Below are 18,933 nucleotides of genomic sequence, written 5' to 3' on the forward strand. Positions count from 1 at the left end.
CGGCGGCCGCACGGGACCCTGGGACTGGTAGTTCCGCCCCACTAGGGGCAGAGTCGGGGAGAGTGGCGACTGCGCCTCCCTGCCCGGAAATGCACTCAGACTGCAACTCCCAGAGGCGCCCTGCGATGGGAAAAGCAAAGGAACAAGAGAGGATGGTGATTGGTGGAGCTCTACGGGCTCTTTTGATTGGCGCTCGGAGCCTGTGACGTGAGGAGGTGGTGGATCTGGCTGCACGGAGATCCTGGGAAAGCGAAATGGAGGGGTGTGTGTCTAACCTAATGATCTGCAACCTGGCCTACAGCGGGAAGCTGGAGGAGTTAAAGGAGAGGATCCTGGCGGATAAGTCCCTGGCCACTAGGACTGACCAGGTAAAGCAGCGCTGGACCCTCTCCGCAGGCGGCGGCGGAGGCGGCGGCGGCGGCGGCGGAGACAACGTGGCTGCGCAGCCCTGCCCAGTACAGGGGGAGGCCGGTTCCGAGAGGGCGGGATTCCCGCCCCCGCCTCCCCATCCCTATCCCTGGGTCACCTCAGGACTCGGGATAGAGCGGCCCAGTCTAGCCCCGCAAAGTGCCAATGTTTCCCCCCTCCCCCTTTGGCCTGGTACTTAGCTCGCTGTATTTAGGATATTTCTAGAACGTTTAGCTCATTTCTCAGAAATGCCCAATCTTTGAGGCATCTGTGAGAAGGAAAGTTTTTGGATTTTTGTAATGGATTTCTTTGCTTTTATTAGTGATTTTATTCGGGGCAACATGTGTAACTGAACGCCTCGTCTGTGTCAGGCAGTTACTGGAAGGAGCAGACGTGGATAAAGTAATCCCAAATCATATGTCCGATTCTAATTGTGGTATTCTTCGGGAGAGAAGTTGACGTGGTGCCTTCAGAACATATCATGGAAGGACCTGATTTAATCTGGCTTAGGAAAGCCCAATGTTCTAACCCTAAAGACTTTGCAAAAGAGGGAAGGTTGACTGTATCTTGAAAAATGAATGAGGTTTCCCTGGAGGATGAATGGGCAGTTTAGGCAGAAGTTAAACAAAAGAGAGTGGACCTTGGGAATGTTTCTTTCTGCTCTCCTACGTAAAGAACCCTCATGCTTTCACCCTGAGTTTCTAGAAAGAATCATGGTGCCCTCAGTAAGCCAACAAACATTTATAGATTGCTTCCTGTTTGACAGGCACCGTGCTAAGCACTAGCAAGATAGTGTCACATAATTAAAAATCTCCATTTTGTGTCTTTGAGAAGAGAATTAGAAGTTGGGAGACTTCTCTAGAACTTTCCTTTGCTGCTCAACCTGAAAAATCCCTTTGCCTAGTTTGCCTTTAGTTTGGTCTGGTAATGTTTAATACTTTAGATTTAATTTAACACAGTTAAATTAAGATTTAATAATACTTCTAACCATTCTTCATCAAGTCAGTGGCATAAAAAAGGGAGAAACTATTCAGGATCAAAAGACTTAAGAAACAACTGTTGCAACTTGTGGACCTTGTATGGACCCCGATTGAAAACAAGCTAACTGCAAAAAGATATTTGGGGCACTGTTGGGGAAATCTGAATACAGACTGGGTATTTGATGTTATAAAGGAGTTAGAGTTAATTTTAATCAGTGTAATAGCTATGTAGTAAAGTATTATTATGGAGAAGGAAATGGCAACCTAGTATTCTTGTCTGGGAAATCCCATGGACAAAGGAGTCTGGCAGGCTACAGTCCATGGGGTCACAAAAGAGTTGGACAGGACTTACCGATTAAACTGACTAAACAACAACAAAGTGATTTTTAGACACCCAAATACTTAGGGATGAAAAGTCATGATATTTAAGATTTGGTTTTTAAAATCTCTTTAAGGGAAAAAAACAGATGAAGCAAATATTAGAAAACATTTGCACAATGTAGGTGATTGGCCTATTTTTATATGAGTTTGAAATTTTTGTAATAAAGCTTATAATACTATTTTCTTTTACACAGAGCTAAGAAATATAGCAGTCACTGCAAAAAAATAAGAGTAAGAAATTCTTATTGAGAAACTCCTTTCTAGCTTTTTTTTTTTTTTAATAATGTTGCTTTCTAATTCTGCGTGTGGTATGTTTTTTTAAATGGCTATATAGGGAATCTCAACTAGTTTTATGAACATTTCCTTTCCATAAGATTCACTTGTTCTTTCTAGAGCATCTAGAAAATTCAAGAAGTTAGCTTGTGTCCTAACTTCACCATTTACTAGCTATGTGACCTTGGACAAGCTGCTTACCTTGAGGAATCTTAGTTCCCTGATCTGTAAAATGGGGATAATATATACTATATAGAATCATGGGGATTACAGGAGTTGATAGACGTAAAATTTTTAGCACAGTGCATGACATAAAAATATGTACATAGCTAAAGCTCTGTTTCTGCCAAAGCACTGAAGTAAGTTTTTTGCTCTGTTGTTTTCATGGGTCTATTCTACCCAAAATTACCTACTTTCATCAATGTATTCTCCGCATGGTACTAAAACCTTAGGCTGTCTTATGTAAGTAATGTAGTTTAAGGTTACCTACCTGAGGATCCAGTCCTCTCCATTTCTTGTTTCCAAACCGTATGTTCACTGGCTCAGGATTAGTATGTTCTGCTTTCTTGCCTTAGTTCTTTTATTTCTTTTCAAGAATGTTGATCTTACTACTTCTCTGTTTCCCGTGTAGGACAGCAGAACAGCGTTGCATTGGGCATGCTCAGCTGGACATACAGAAATTGTTGAATTCTTGCTGCAACTTGGAGTGCCAGTGAATGATAAAGATGATGTGAGTACTAGGCAGAGTCGATAAATTCCCTCTTATCTTTAGAGTCCAGACTGGTGTTTACTGAAGCCCGAGAGTTAAAGTCACAAATAAATTTTAACCTTTATGACTAAGAAGTTGCAGCATGGCGCCAGTGACCAAATACAGGACTGGTGGTTGCATTATTTCATTTTGCCACTTATAGCCTGTAATTTAAGGTAAGCATGCAGATCAAGGCTTATTGAAATGACCTCTAAGAGACCACAAACCCATTTTTCTTATGTTAAAAACTTTTTGGTGAATAGTGCCTAGATATTAGAATGAGGACCTAGAACCTTTTTTGTTATGTAGAGATTTAGTGCAATGGTATTAGTTATATTAGGGTAAGACTTCTAGCAGGAGATCCCGGTTCGATTCCTGGGTTGGGAAGATCTGCTGGAGAAGGGGTAGGCTACCCTCTCCAGTATTCTTGTGCTTCCCTTGTGGCTCAGCTGAAAAAGAATCTGCCTGTAATGCAGGAGATCTGGGTTCGATCCCTGGGTTGGGAAGATCCCCTGGAGAAGGGAATGGCTATCCACTCCAGTATTCTGGCCTGGAGAATTCCATGGACTGTATGTCCATTGGGTCACAAAGAGTTGGACTCAACTGAGTGACTTTTACTTTCACTTTCTGAAGAATAAGGGTGAAAACTTTTTGTAAGCAGGTTCCTTTTCCAGGATGCTTGAGGAAGTAATATACATAATGGCAAAAAAAGAAAAATAATGGAGGAATAGTTGAGTACAGTAGGTATATCTACATAATAGTATGCAGCCAATAAAGTTATGATTCCAAAGAATGACAGAAAAATTCCTACAACATGATGATAAGTGGAAATTTTGGAAAATACAACTCAACGAAGTTTGATATCCTACGATCCCTATTTAAAAACACATTAGAGTTAGTCTTAAGTAGTCTCCATGTTACAGAATTATGGATTCTTTTCTTTTGTATGTATCTGATTTCCAAATATCCTGCAGTGCTTAATGAGGGAAAGAATGTATTTTCTTAAAACCACTCATACACAGCTCTGTAAACCCTGTCTTAATGTTAGCATTAATCCCTGTGACTTTTCTGCCTGGTTTGTGTTCTGTCCACCTCTTTCACAGGCAGGTTGGTCTCCTCTTCATATTGCTGCTTCTGCTGGCCGAGATGAGATTGTCAAAGCCCTTCTGGGAAAAGGTGCTCAAGTGAATGCTGTCAATCAAAATGGCTGTACTCCCCTACATTATGCAGCTTCCAAAAACAGGCATGAGGTAGGGTTCCATTGCCAGGCTTCTTCTTTTGAGTTCTAAACCTCTACGCAAACACAGATTTTAACAGATATCTGCATTGTTTTCTTTTACATCTTCCCAGATTGCTGTCATGTTACTGGAAGGCGGAGCTAATCCAGATGCTAAGGACCATTATGAGGCCACAGCAATGCACCGGGCAGCAGCCAAGGGTAACTTGAAGATGATTCATATTCTTCTGTACTACAAAGCTTCCACAAACATCCAAGACACTGAGGGTAACACTCCTCTGTAAGTGACGAGTAGCAGTCATTTGTATTCTACCTGACATTAGCCCTCTTGCACTAATTCTTACACATCATTTTTTTAATTCTGCTTATAATACCTGTTTATGGCCAAAAAAAACCTGAAGGTACACAAAAGTATAAAGATAAAAATTCAAAGTGCCTATCATCTTGTCACCCAGAAATAACCACTGATAACATTTTAATGTATTTCCTCCCTGTCTTTTATATGTAAATATGAATACTTTGCATATGCTTTTTTAAAAAATTGGAACCATATTGTGTATGTAGTTTCATATCTTGTGCTTTTTTACCTCATAGTGTAAGCATTTTCCAATGTTAATAAATATTTCTAAAATGATTTTGAATGCCTATACACAATGCTATTTTATGCCAGAATTTAATAATTCCTCTGTTACTGTATGTTTAAGCTTTTTTGAGTTTTCCACTATTATAACTAATGCTACATTGATCAAACGTTATATGAAAACCTTTGGCCATATTGCTGATTAGTATCTTAGTGTAGAACTAGAATTGCTGGGTCAACAGATACACATTTTAAAACAGTTGCTGTATATTCCCAAATTACTTCCAGAGGAGTTGTATTATTGCCTCCTCCCAACAGCAGTTTGAGAGTGCCTATTACCCCTCTCCAACATGAAAAATATCCTTTTCTTATAGGAAAAATGGTGTTTCAGAGTTGTAACTTGCATTTTCTTGCTGTCAAGGAAGCTAAACATTTTTAGTGCCTATGACTATATTTCTTCTCTAAATTATAGCTTTCTATATCCCTTTCTCTGTTTCCTTTTGGAAAATTAATTTATTTTTACTGATTTGTTTGTATACCCTTGACATAGTACAAATATTAACCTTCTTCCATGCTAGTTGAAAATATTTTTCCCAGTGTGTCTTTAAATTTTATTTTTTTGAAATGACAGAAGTTTTCGACTTCTATATAGTTAGATCTATTAATCTTCCCTCACAGCTAGAAAGTACTTCCTCACCCTGAAGTTAGATAAATACTCGCCTGTATTTTGGGGCTTCCTGGTGGCCTAGATGGTAAAGAATCTGCCTGCAATGCGGGAGACCCAGGTTCAATCCCTGGGTCAGGAAGATCCCCTGGAGAAGGGAATGCCTACCCACTCTAGTATTCTTGCCTGGAGAATTCCATGGACAGAGGAGCCTGGCAGGCTACATTCCATGGGGTTCAAAGAGTTGGACACGATATAGCAACTAATATACTTTCACATGCTATAATCAAGAACTCAGGCATTTTCATTGTAGATCCAGTCTCTTTAAATTTATTGGGCTTCCCTGGTGGCACAAACAGTAAAGAATCTGCCTATAATGAAGGAGACCCAGGTTTGATCCCTGAGTTGGGAAGATCCCCTGGAGAAGGAAATGACTACTCACTCCAGTATTCTTGCCTGGGAAATCCCATAGACAGAGGAGCCTGGCGGGCTATAGTCCACGGGGTCACAAAGAATCAGACACAACTGAGTGACTAACACTTATTATGCTATGTACACTTAAGTCACCTGTATTTTATTGCTGTTTTATGAAAAAAAACATTGCATTGGTTTGGTTTAGTTACTGTTTTTCATTTAACTCAAATGCATCTGGCATTGACTATGTATGACCTGAAGCCATCCTCTACCTTGATATTTCTTCTACAGTACTTGGCCACTTTTATTCTTTATTTAATGGTGACTTTTTTGAACCAGAAAATCTATGAGTCTTCTTTTTAATCCAGAGTAAGATTCAATATTGTTTTCTTAACTCTTTGTTTTAAAATTTTTCTCTGTAGTTCTGAGTGGCTTTATTTAGAAAAACATGCATGTTCTAGCCCTTTTCTCCAAATAAGAAAGGGAGGGTGGCCTGGAGGAAATTTAGGAGTCACAGGCAGTGTTGCATCCTGGGAAGAGCCAAAGATTAAGGAATAGTTAGATGCTATTTGCCCTATCCAAACTCAGCCACCTAACAGCTATATTAAATAACTTGGAGAAGTTACTTAAGTTTCCTGAGTCTGATTTTCTTATCTGTAATATGAGATATGTAAAATTCCTTCCTCCCTAAGGTTAAATAAAATAACATGTTAAGTGTATAGTACTCTACCCGGTAAACTGTTAAGTGCCTCACAAGGTCCCCACCCCCACCCCCGCCCAACTCACTGCTCAGCTGTGTCGTCATCATATACAAAGACTTTAACCCCAGTCACAATTTCAACTGTAAAATGGTGATAATAATACCCTGCTAACCTACAAAGTGCCTATAACAATCAGATGGTATAAAAAATTTTATAGACTGCTTTTCCAATATTTAAACCACACAAGTTGCTATTAGCAGATTATATAGAGAGGTTTTTCTAAATTCTAACCCAGAATTATTGTATGTGTTTGGTGTAACCTACTAATCTCCATAAAATGAGGGCATTGTTCCTTAGGCTGGCATTTAGATCGCTTTTGTTGTAGTAGGGTCAGAATTGTTATTTATGATCTGAGATTCTAAAGCTATATTCCACTGAATTTTAACTTATAAACACTCTTCTCCATGGAAATAGATTTTCCTTTCAAGATTTAATAACTTTCCAGCATCACACAGCCATATGCAGTTTAGACTACCTGTCAGGAACTCCTAACCATTATATAGAACTGGAAATGATTAATCAATCTCTGTGGTCCTTGATTTCAGACACTTAGCCTGTGATGAAGAGAGAGTGGAAGAAGCAAAATTGCTGGTGTCCCAAGGAGCAAGCATTTACATTGAGAATAAAGAAGAAAAAACACCCCTACAAGTGGCCAAAGGTGGGCTGGGTTTGATACTCAAGAGAATGGTGGAAAGCTAAGCAGCTTGGATTTAGTCTTACTTTGTTTTGTGGTTGTTCCCTAATGTGCTGGTAACTAATGTACGTGTGTACAAGACATCATCTATGAATGATGAAGTTTTTTCATCTCCCAAGTCTTGTAAACGTGTTTACTATTGTTCCTGCCGAGTTATTTGTTCTTAGCTTACAACTTGCTTTCCAGGCATTGAATAACTGTTGACATTGTTCTACTCTTTTATATTATCTGTATTGAATTTTGGTTAACTCTGTGCAAGTGATTATGTGGCTGTTGTGAGTCTTAAGCACCCTATCACGCACCCTCTATCCCCCTTTGAGGCAGAACAACCCCAGTAGCACCAGGCCAATTGTTTTCCCAATGTTTCTAGGTAGATTCTAGAATGTTCCTTCATACAGTTGAAACACATCATAACTCAGAAGCCTATGCCACATGTTTCTGTTTTTTTCTGACAGTACGGTTTAATTTTTTTGTTATCGGGGGAATACTTATATCTTGTGAGGACCAAGTTTTCGGTTCGGGGATGCTGTCCTTGGCATTCATAACCACGAAAAAAATGAAATAAAATCACATTGGTACGAGTGTCTTTTTTAATGAGCTGTTTCCCTCCAAAGTAAAATGCATTGTTTTTTTCTTTTCAATTTTTATTTTTACTTTATTTTACTTTACAATACTGTATTGGTTTTGCCATACATTGACATGAATCCACCACGGGTGTACCTGCGTTCCCAAACATGAAAAGAAACTTTTTAAGTACCTATATTAAATCACACCATATTGAAAAGAATGTCAAGTTTGCTACCATGATGTATAACAAAAATGAATTTTGATTTGTATTTCAGCAGCTAAAAAAATAAAATGCTAAATCTCCTGATTCTTCTTTCAAATCAGTTAGATAACTCACTTAAGCCTTTAAAGGCTTTATAAAGATACTTTCTTAATTTTTGGTAGCTCTAAAGTCAGTAAAATTAGTGAAGCTTGAACTGCAGCTAAAATATGTAAAAATCTTCTGAATTGCTAATTAAATTGGAACAAAAGAAAATTAATAAGTATAAATTTGATCTCAGTTTAGGGAAACATTTTAAATGATTCAGTTCAGTTCAGATGCTCAGTCCTGTCTGACTCTGTGACCCCGTGTATCGCAGCACTCCAGGCCTCCCTGTCCATCACCAACTCCCGGAGTTCACTCAAATTCATATGCATCGAGTCAGTGATACCATCCAGCCATCTCATCCTCTGTCATCCCCTTTTCCTCTTCCCGCAAATCCCTCCCAGCATCAGAGTCTTTTCCAGTGAGTCAACTCTTCACATGAGGTGGCCAAAGTACTGGAGTTTCCAGCTTTAGCATCATTCCTTCCAAAGAACACCCAGGGCTGATCTCCTTTACAAAGGACTGGTTGGATCTCCTTGCAGTCCAAGGGACTCTCAAGAGTCTTCTCCAACACCACAGTTCAAAAGCATCAATTCTTTGGCGCTCAGCCTTCTTCACAATCCAACTCTCACATCCATACATGACCACTGGAAAAACCATAGCCTTGACTAGATGGACCTTTGTTGGCAAAGGAATGTCTCTGCTTTTCAGTATGCTATCTAGGTTGGTCATAACTTTCCTTCCAAGGAGCAAGCGTCTTTTAATTTCATGGCTGCAATCACCATCTGCAGTGATTTTGGAGCCCCCAAAAATAGTCTGACACTGTTTCCACTGTTTCCCCATCTATTTCCCATGAAGTGATGGGACCAGATGCCATGATCTTCGCTTTCTGAATGTTGAACTTTAAGCCAACTTTTTCACTCTCCACTTTCACTTTCATCAAGAGGCTTTTTCATTCCCCTTCACTTTCTGCCATAAGGGTGGTGGTATCTGCATATCTGAGGTTATTGATATTTCTCCTGGCAATCTTGATTCCAGCTTGTGTTTCTTCCAGTCAGGCGTTTCTCATGATGTACTCTGCATATAAATTAAATAAGCACGGTGACAATATACGGCCTTGACGTCCTCCTTTTCCTATTTGGAACCAGTCTGTTGTTCCATGTCCAGTTCTAACTGTTGCTTCCTGACCTGCATATAGGTTTCTCAAGAGGCAGGTCAGGTGGTCTGGTATTCCCATCTCTTTCAGAATTTTCCACAGTTTATTGTGATCCACACAGTCAAAGGCTTTGGCATAGTCAATAAAGCAGAAATAGATGTTTTTCTGGAACTCTCTTGCTTTTTCCATGATCCACCAGATGTTTGCAATTTGGTCTCTGGTTCCTCTGCCTTTTCTAAAACCAGCTTGAACATCAGGGAGTTCACGATTGACGTATTGCTGAAGCCTGGCTTGGAGAATTTTGAGCATTACTTTACTAGCATGTGAGATGAGTGCAATTGTGTGGTAGTTTGAGCATTCTTTGGCATTGCCTTTCTTTGGGATTGGAATGAAAACTGACCTTTCCCAGTCCTGTGGCCACTGCTGAGGTTTCCAAATTTGCTGATATATTGAGTGCAGCACTTTCACAGCATCATCTTTCAGGATTTGAAATAGCTCAACTGGAATTCCATCACCTCCACTAGCTTTGTTCATAGTGATGCTTCCTTAGGCCCACTTGACTTCACATTCCAGGATGTCTGGCTCTAGGTGAGTGATCATACCATCATAATTATCTTGGTCATGAACATCTTTTTTGTACAGTTCTTCTGTGTATTCTTGCCACCTCTTCTTAATATCTTCTGCTTCTGTTAGGTCCCTACCATTTCTGTCCTTTATCGAGCCCATCTTTGTATGAATTGTTCCCTTGGTATCTCTAATTTTCTTGAAGAGATCTCTAGTCTTTCCCATTCTGTTTTTTCCTCTATTTCTTTGCATTGATCACTGAGGAAGGCTTTCCTATCTACTAGCCATAAAATCTAATGAACTCCAAGTGACTCTTCTAAGTATTTTTTATTTGAATTTTATGCTGCAAATATTTCTTGAAATAAGTAATCCAAGTGAGTCCACAACCTTCAATTAATTTGGGGTCAGAAACTTAATGACTGGTATCTAAAATGAATTTTGTAAACACAAATGTGTTGTTGATATGCAAACCCTTTTACATAAGTATTTTGAGTGCTGAGCTTTACAGTTATTAATCAGGGAAGCATATTCTTATAGAACTAGACTTTGTTTATTGAATGCAAGAGATAGAATTGATGATGGGAAATAATTTCTTTCTAATGTTTTTTAGCATGATCACAGAGTAAAGTTGTATCTAATAGAGCCTGTTAGGACTGAAGTTATTCATAAGTGCTGAATCTTTTTGTCTGAGGTAGTAGGTTTTATGAGTGTAAAAGAAAACTCATCTTAATTCTTTAATAAACAATACAGATGGAGCCAAACCTCATGTAATTTGTATGCCTTTGGCATTTTATTCCATTTTATTTTTTTGCCTGCATCATGTGCCATGTGGGACCCTAGTTCCTTGACCAGGGATCCAACCTGCATCCCCTGCATTGGAACTGTGGAGTCTTAACCATTGGACCACCAGGGAACTCCCTATTGGCTTTTTAAATGAAGTGGCTTAACATTTCAATCACTAAAACTAAGGGTATTGATGGCCTCAGATATTGATCAGATTGTTTCATGTTCCCTATAGATAGAGATGAAGCTGATTCAAGTTCAGCAGGTTTTACAGTTATGTTCAAAATGAACTCAGGAAAGATGACAATTTTAATTGTAGAGCTTAACTGAGAATATAATATGGAAACAATAACAAAAGAGTGGGAAAAATTACATTCCTATTTATTGGAGGGAGTCTGCAATATCAGTGTGGTTCTTTGAAATTCAGGATAATTGTACATTTTACTTCATAATCTCTGACTTAACAATTTAGTTGACCCTAGTGTTTTGATTTCCCAATATAACTATACCAGCTACACTGAGTCCATTACGTGGCAGTGTCTTTTGCTTTTTATTTCCATATCCTTTTACATGACCAAGCCCCCAGATTCTTCTGTTAGCAAGTTTGATATAGTATGGGAGCTCCTCACTTTGAGGTATATAACTTCCCAGTTGTACTGACTACCTAAAATTGAATGCAGACATTTTAATGTGCATTTTTCTGGCAAGAGGGTTCTGTACCTTTCGTCAGATTCTCAAAGGGATGTATGACTTCTAAAAGGTTAAGAATACCTGGTTGAGGGGAAGGATGGGAAGAAGGGATAGTTAGGGAGTTTGGGATGGACACTGCTTCCCTGACGGCTCAAAAGAATCCGCCTGCAATGCAGGAGACGTGGGTTTAATCCCTGGGTTGGGAAGATCCCCTGGAGAAGGGCACATCAACCCCACTCCAGTATTCTTGCCTGGAGAATCCCATGGGGAGAGGAGCCTGGCAGGCTGCAGTTCATGGAGTTGTGAAAGAGTCAAACATGGCTAAGTGGCTGAAAATGCACACATGTACACACTGCTGTATTTTAAGTGGATAACTAACAAGGACCTACTGTACAGGACAGGGAACTCCACCCAATGTTATGTGGCAGCCTGGATGGGGAGGGAGTTTGAGGGAGAATGGGTACATGTATATGTATTGCTGAGTCCCTTTGCTGTCCATCTGAAACTATCACTACATTGTTAATTAGCTAAACTCCAATACAAAATAGAAAGTTTAATTAAAAGGAATCCCCAGTTGAGAGGAAAAAAAATACTGAGTCAGTTATCAGCAGACATGGGTTCTCCAAAAGTAGAATACCACACTTTATAAATTTTTACATCCATTTTCCATTAAGAGGGCAGAAATCATCTCCATTTTACAGATGATCAAACACCAAGAACTAAATTTCCTGGATCCTGATCCTGAAAGAAAATTATTCATTTTCTTTCCTCCTCTACTCAAAAAACAGTGGGCCAAATGGAAGGTACTGTGACATTTTGACAGTAATCCATTACTTGTAATACCCACCCACTGAAGCTGAAACTCCAATACTTTGACCACCTAGTACGAAGAGCTACTCACTGGAAAAGACCCTGATGCTGGGAAAGACTGAGGGCAGGAGGAGAAGGGGGTGACAGGATGAGATGGTTGGGTGGCATCAACACAATGGACACAAATTTTAACAAACTCTAGGAGATGAAGGACAGGGAAACCTGGCATGCCCCAGTCCATGGGGTCACAAAGAGTCGGACACGACTTAGCAACTGAACACAGATACACACACACACACAAAGAGTCGGACACGACTTAGCAACTGAACATACACACACACACACACACACACCCCAACCCTGTGCTTTTCTTTACATTGGTGGACTTGTGGGGTAATTTATTTTCTAGTTTCCCAGAACCTTCATTATCATCTCTGAATTATTTTTTGTTTTTAAACCAAAGCTTCAAAGAAAAGTGGGATTACTGAGTCTTTAGATTGGTTTGAGCCTTTTATGACACCCCATAACCTGTTTTACGGGCTTCCCTGGTAGCTCAGCTGGTGAAGAATCTGCCTGCTATGCAGGAAACCTAGGTTCAATCCCTGGGTCAGGAAGATCCCCTAGAGAAGGGATAAGCAAACTGCTGCAGTATTCTTGGGCTTCCCTGGTGCCTCAGATGATAAAGAATCCACCTGCAATGCGGGAGACCCCTTGGAAGAGGGTGCAGCAACCCATTCCAGTATTCTGGCCTGGTGAATCCCATGGACAGAGGAGCCTGGTGGGCTACCGTCCATGGGGTCACAAAGTCAGACATGACCGAGCAACTAAGCATAGCACATGCTCAACCTGTTTTACAGCACGTAGACATTATAAAACCACCTTTTATTACTAAAATTTGGGTTTGTTTCATTGAATTTAGTAGTTTGGTCCAGTTGAAGGAATATTACACTGGGAATCAGATTGGGTGGGGTTCTATAGGAATGACCCAGCTTTTTAAAAACTATTTTTGTCTATTTTTTTTGGCTGCACCTGGTCCTAGCTGATGCATGCAGGATTTTCCATCTTTGTTGCAGCATGCAGGATCTTTAGCTGTGGCATGTGTGATCTAGTTCCCTGACCAGAGACAGAACCTGGGCCCCCAACATTGGCAGCATGGAGTCTTAGCCACTGGACCACCAGGAAAGTCCCAGAATGACCCAGATTCTTAAACAACATTCATCTCTTCCTATCTCTCCCACCAAGATTATAATTCTGCATGGTCTCCTACTTCCACCCCATCACTGTCAGGAGTGGGCCATTATGTGCATTGCTATCCTTAGGTGTACTGAGTTTGAAAAAACCTTGAGTCCTATTAATCTCAAAGCTCCTTGCTAGTTCTTCTTACTGGAAGTTCAGGGTAAAAGCTGCAAATGCTAACTTCTCAGCATACAATACTGGGGGGAACATTCGCTTGGTACTCCAAAGAACATAAGAGATCTCAAATATTAATACATAGCTTCTGGGTTGTTGGTCAAGAATTACCATGTTTTAGTCCTTTTAAAAAAAAAATCACAGATCACTATTACTTGGAGGCCCTCTGCCGTGCCATACAAATTCCAGCCTTCTTGGCATTTAGGCACAGTTAGCAAAGCTGTATACTATTAATGCATGAAGACAAGTCCTAGCTCTGATTCTGCTCAGCACTGTGTCACCAGCCACAGTACCTGGTTCATAGTAGCTATTCAGTAAATATCCAGTGGGTGATTGAATAAACAGATGAATTTGGGGATAATAAGGACCTACAGCTACAAAGCTGTTCCATTGACTTTATCATATCCTAGTTGCTAAATGCAGAAACAGAGGTGAGAGAAGTTCCTGGAAATCTTTTTGGGCAGTGAGAAATACATGGTTAAGGCTGGTTGGGGATTTGGTTGGGATGACCCACCTAACTTTTAACTACCTGTAGCAAAATAAACCAGGTTGTACCCTATCTGAATGAGAATTATGCTGAATTTGGTTGAAGCTTAACCCATCTTCTAGAATATTTGGGTAATGACCTATCTACTACTTATCTTCTGATCCACTGATGAATAAACAGGGGGAAAAAACTATTTCATTTCCTTATTGGGAATCTCTTTAATGTAGGAGCCCATTTTCCTACCCAAGTAAGATTTAGTGAACACAGTTTTGCTATGAATCTGTAAAATGTCTCAGGATTCATCACAAACATAAATATATGGTATATTATGGATGTATTGATACTAATAGAAGATTAATGGCCTGGGATAAAACTTGCCCTGACCCAGAGTGTCTTTACAAGTAGATGGAGTAGATACGTGGTAACCCACATGGTTTGATTTGAGAGGGGCTGAGAAAGCTTCTTTTGACAGGAATACTTCCCCACTGGATTGTTCCAGTATTTGAAATTCCACCATTATTAGTATCTTTGGACCAAAGAATTATTTTCAAGAGTCCCGCTAAAAAATTTCTAAGAGGGCAAGTTTTATCCCAGGCCATCATCAATGTAGCAGTTCTGTGGCCTGCTGTTCAGTGAATATGATCATTCAGCTTGAATGACATCACTGATTGATGAAAGATCATATTCACTGAACAGCAGGCCACAGAACAGCTACATTTGGAAAGAGTGGCAAGGGGAGAGATAGGTTGAGTAATAAATCCTGCCGGAGAGACGCAGACATGAATGGGTCACAGAGCCAGCAGGCACATGACAATCCCCAGTATTTGGAAAATAAGATGCCAGAAGGCCAAGGGCGCTGAAAACAGAGATCCAAAGATATCACTTCCAATTAACCTCACCTACTTCCCAACCTTGCCTAGCTAGGGTTTCTGCGTGGGCAACATGTATTCTTATATCCTTAAAGCAGGACCATACCCTCCATTCCTGGCAAACTATGTTAATTTCAAGTCAGCTCCCAGACTATCAAGATGATTTTGAGTCATACAGCAGAGTATCCATGCACCCCAGGATACATGATTTTATTAAATGTGCCTTCTGTGTTTTTGTATAAATTACTAGTTCTTATTCTTGGATTCTGGACATCTGCAATTTATCTAAAACTGGACGTGACACTGTGTGTGTATAAGCATTTTTCTAAAGAGAGGGGTTCAGAGTTTTCAGTGTTTTCTCAAAGTGATCCATAGCCTAGAGAAAACCACTAATCTATCTATCAACATTTTGATCAGAAATGAAGTCACTCAGTCATGTCTCTTTGCCAGGTTCTTCTGTCCATGGGATTTCCCAGGCAAGAATACTGGAGTGGGTTGCCATGCCCTTTTCCAGGGGATCCTCCCATTTTGATCAGAGCAATACTAACAAGAACAGAACTCTAGGAAATAGCTCAGTTGGGAGAGCATTAGACTGAAGAACAGAACTCTATAAGACCACCAAGAGTCCCTGCCTTCCTGCTCAGCACCAATTCATCGAAAATTTGGGAGTGTTGTTGTTAACTATTATATAAGTCTCTTTTCTTGTAATTTGCCTCTATCATAAAAGTGGAAGGGAAGGTGAATTTCAGCTACTTTGGCGTTCTGGTCATTAAAATTTTTACACTGCTGGTATTTGGTTTTTAAGATCTAAATATTATGTCATTCTTAAGACCTTCATCATTTTGCTTCCTGAACCCATCAGACACTATATGTCATAATATTTAGTCTGAACAGAATTATAGAATCTTCAAAAATCCCTGCGAATCGCTGAAAATTAACACATCAAAGAAAATACATAGGTAAAAACTTGCTATCTCTTCTCTCCATGACTCTGAACAAGTGTAATGTTAATTTCAATGTCTGTCTACCCAAAATCTTCTGAGACTCTACCTCCATTAGTGTATAGGTATGATCTATATATGAAGAGTTTTGCAGTTTCCTCTACATGAAAACCTAGATGTGATAAGTTAAAGATTCATTTCTTTATTTAAAAAGGCTTCACTTTGAAGGAAGGAAGACACACAAAAACGTACATACAGTATGGTCCTTTTTATATGAAGGTCAAGAGGAGACAAAGCTAATCTCTAATGATGAAAAATAAATCAGTGGTTGCCTGGGTCCAGGGTGATCGTGAGAGTGCACAAAGGGGCATAGAAAACATTTTGGGATAATGGAAATGCTCTATTTAGATTACCATGGTGCTTTCATGAGTGTACTGCTGGCTCAGTGGCAAAGAACCTGCCTGCAGTGCAGAAGGCACAGGAGACACAGGTTCGATCCCTGGGTCGGGAAGATTCCCCTGGAGGAGGAAATGGCAACCCACTCCAGTATTCTTGCCTGGAGAATCCCATGGATGAGGAGCCTGGCGGGGCCCATCAGGCTCCTCTGTCCATGGGGTGGCAAAGAGTCAGACATGACTGAAGCAACTGAGCATGTATGCAGGCATTCATGGGTGTACACATCTGTCAAAACACATCAAAACACTTGAAATAGGTGTAGTTTATTATACATAAAGTTAAAACCAATGAAATTATTCATAAAAGATTTATCTTAGGCTCATTAAAGTCAGATTTTTATTGAGTATTACAAGATTTAAAATCTGATTACACAAATGAAAAAGTCTACCTGTAAATTTATTCAAAGTGGGGTGTGGATAAATATAATCAATAGAAAAGCTTTTTAGCAGGTGAAGAGGTGATATGAATGCATTTTAGTTAATAGTTAGCATTTACACAAGAATGATATCTCTTTGTTAATGTGAAATATCGCAACAGTAAAACAGTTAATGTGTTCAGATTATCTAAGATAGATCTTAGGTGTTCATTTAGTTTGGCCCTTCCAAAGTACAGACAGCATCAGACAGTGCAACAACATAATAGCTCATTCAAAGCTAAATTGTACATTACCTGTGATATCAACATTTTATATTCATTGAAGGAAAGTTGTATTTGTAATTGTTTGCCTGTACTTTATTTTTCATTTAAAAAGTTGATTTACTTTAAAATTTTGCTGTGCTCAGATATTGGATAGCAGAGTGGTTCCCTGGGAAATCTAATATGATAAATGAAGCATTAATCTTAAGACCTAGTTTTAAATGCTATGTACCAATTAATATGTACCCTTTCTTCTCTGGAATTTTAAGGATTTTTTTTTTCCCAATCTATGAGATAATGCTGGTGAATTCTTAGTGATCAATGTGAAAATGAATAGGGAAGCTCTGATAACAGCAAATCCAAGAAATAATATTGAATCTAGTTAATGGGACCTTGTCATGTGTGCATGTGGAATGCCAAAGAGTAGCTAAAAATAGAGAAATAAGATTTCTGAAATAAGACACAGGTGTTGTGGCAAAGCACCTTCAACTGAGTTCAGAATCACTTGTCAGTAATTGTGTTTACAGGTTAGTGAAATGAAGTACTCTAGACTGGTAATACAGGAACCCTTGCATTTATTTAGTAGTTATCTTGATCTGTCTATTCTGGATTGATGGTGAGCGATCCATGTTAGAAGAGGGTTGGCCAGAATGGAGGCAGGTGGTGGGAAATTAGTTAGGTCAACTCAATTCCACATGCCACTAATGGGTTCCTTGGTGATGAACACTGTACTCAGGCCACTGGCCTATGGCTTAAACACCCTCTTCTCCTCATCACAAAATGGCTCATCTACAATCAAGGGCTCGGGCTCCTGCTGGGGCGCAGGCTCCGGCTCCAGCTGGATCTCAGGCTCAGACGTGGGGACAAGCTCAGGCCCAGAGGGTGGCTCCACAGTAGGCTGCAAGGCAGGCTCAGGCTCGGGGACAGGCTCATGATCAGGCCCCAGGGTGGTATTAGGCTCAGTCTCATGGATGGAAGATGGAAGGGTAGCTTCGAGTTGGATGACATCTTCATGTGGTATTGTCTCACCCTCCGTTCTTTGGTTTGTCATTGGTCTGTGGGAAGAAGGCCCAGGCAAGAACAAGTTAGGGTCTGACCTCTCATGTGGAACCATAGGCTCTGTAGCCTCAGTGACCACAGGTCCCAAACCTCTGTGATTTCTGATAGTCTGACTCACTGTCAGACCATGGGTCTCCATGTAGGGTGCAGAAAGGTTAGGTCTTAACTGTATAGTATACTGTCAAGAGAAACAAACCAGTGTTTAAGAGGCAGAAAAACTGATGTCAGGAGGAAAGGGTATAAAGATCTAACAGGATCACTGGGGGCCAAATCCATGGATCCAGTGCCTCTCTAGCACCCACTCTATCTAGCACAATACTTGGCACTTGGTTGGCACCCAATACATAGTTGTGGAAGCACAGAAATGGAGGGAAGAACAAATGAACATGTGTGATATACATTTGATGAGAGAGAATAGAGTGGGCGAGAGCCTGGGCTGTCAGCAGTTTTGTATCTATTGACCCCTTGTTCCACAAAAAATAATATTAAAAATTGTATTTTATTTGCTGTTCACAGAAAGACAAGTAGATGAATATATTAAAACATTTGCTGAGCCCGAAAAGGACTGTTGTCACAGGTAAATGAGTTGATACACATAAAATTACTTAGAACAGAGCCTGGCACACAGTACCCAGTACGTGATAGCCATCACCACTGTTTCATAAAAGCAATGAGAGCGAGCAGAGAGATGGGCCTCTATCTTATGCTAAAAGGCGTGCTTAGGAAGAGCTGACTGAGAGAGATAGGCCTGAGACATGTCTATTCAAGGAAAGACAGCAGAAGTAAGGTCTTACTCGAGTTCTGTGGTGGTTTTAGAATTCCTCTTCCTTTCCTTCCCCTTTGCCTTTACCTTACGCCTCACGAACCACACCACAGAGATGATAATGATGACACCTATCAGGGTCCCCACAAAGGCCCCAACAATGATTCCAATTCCTGAATCTAGAGGATACAAGCAGCTGGTTAGTAAAATGGAGCACAGTGTCTGCCCCCTTCCGTGCATCTGTGACCAGTGGGGAATATTCAGGGCATTCATATAGCGGGATAGTGCCTTGTATAGG

The 18,933-nt window shown here is 40.1% G+C and overlaps 3 protein-coding genes across 7 annotated transcripts in view; 1 reads left to right on the top strand and 2 right to left on the bottom strand.

Moving 5' to 3' along the window:
* Positions 1–2,727, bottom strand: part of ATG4A (autophagy related 4A cysteine peptidase) — an 81,641-nt gene extending 78,914 nt beyond the window's left edge. For all 4 annotated transcript variants that reach the window (XM_060408103.1, XM_060408100.1, XM_060408102.1 and 1 more), the window contains exon 1: positions 2,533–2,727. In XM_060408103.1, the coding sequence (XP_060264086.1) occupies positions 2,533–2,554 (22 nt within the window). In that variant the 5' untranslated portion in view covers positions 2,555–2,727. The remainder of the gene's footprint in view (positions 1–2,532) is intronic.
* On the top strand, positions 228–10,497 carry PSMD10 (proteasome 26S subunit, non-ATPase 10). 2 transcript variants are annotated; one of them, XM_027963084.3, is made up of 5 exons: positions 228–368; positions 2,674–2,772; positions 3,894–4,040; positions 4,141–4,307; positions 6,992–10,497. In XM_027963084.3, the coding sequence occupies exons 1-5, from the start codon at positions 255–257 to the stop codon at positions 7,143–7,145; spliced, it is 681 nt and encodes a 226-aa protein (XP_027818885.1). In that variant the 5' UTR covers positions 228–254; the 3' UTR covers positions 7,146–10,497. The 2 variants fall into 2 exon arrangements, with proteins under 2 accessions (XP_027818885.1, XP_027818886.1); XM_027963085.3 differs by having other exon boundaries at positions 4,141–4,228.
* Positions 10,498–16,421: 5,924 nt separating this feature from the next.
* The window catches only part of VSIG1 (V-set and immunoglobulin domain containing 1), a 33,055-nt gene continuing 30,543 nt past the window's right edge, over positions 16,422–18,933 (bottom strand). Inside the window, exons 6-7 of the mRNA XM_004022433.6 lie at positions 18,667–18,814; positions 16,422–17,868 (exon numbers count right to left, since the gene is read on the bottom strand). Of these exons, the coding sequence (XP_004022482.2) occupies positions 17,559–17,868; positions 18,667–18,814 (458 nt within the window). The 3' untranslated portion in view covers positions 16,422–17,558. The remainder of the gene's footprint in view (positions 17,869–18,666; positions 18,815–18,933) is intronic.

The sequence above is a fragment of the Ovis aries genome, chromosome X, assembly GCF_016772045.2.
Source record: "Ovis aries strain OAR_USU_Benz2616 breed Rambouillet chromosome X, ARS-UI_Ramb_v3.0, whole genome shotgun sequence".
Taxonomy (NCBI): domain Eukaryota; kingdom Metazoa; phylum Chordata; class Mammalia; order Artiodactyla; family Bovidae; genus Ovis; species Ovis aries.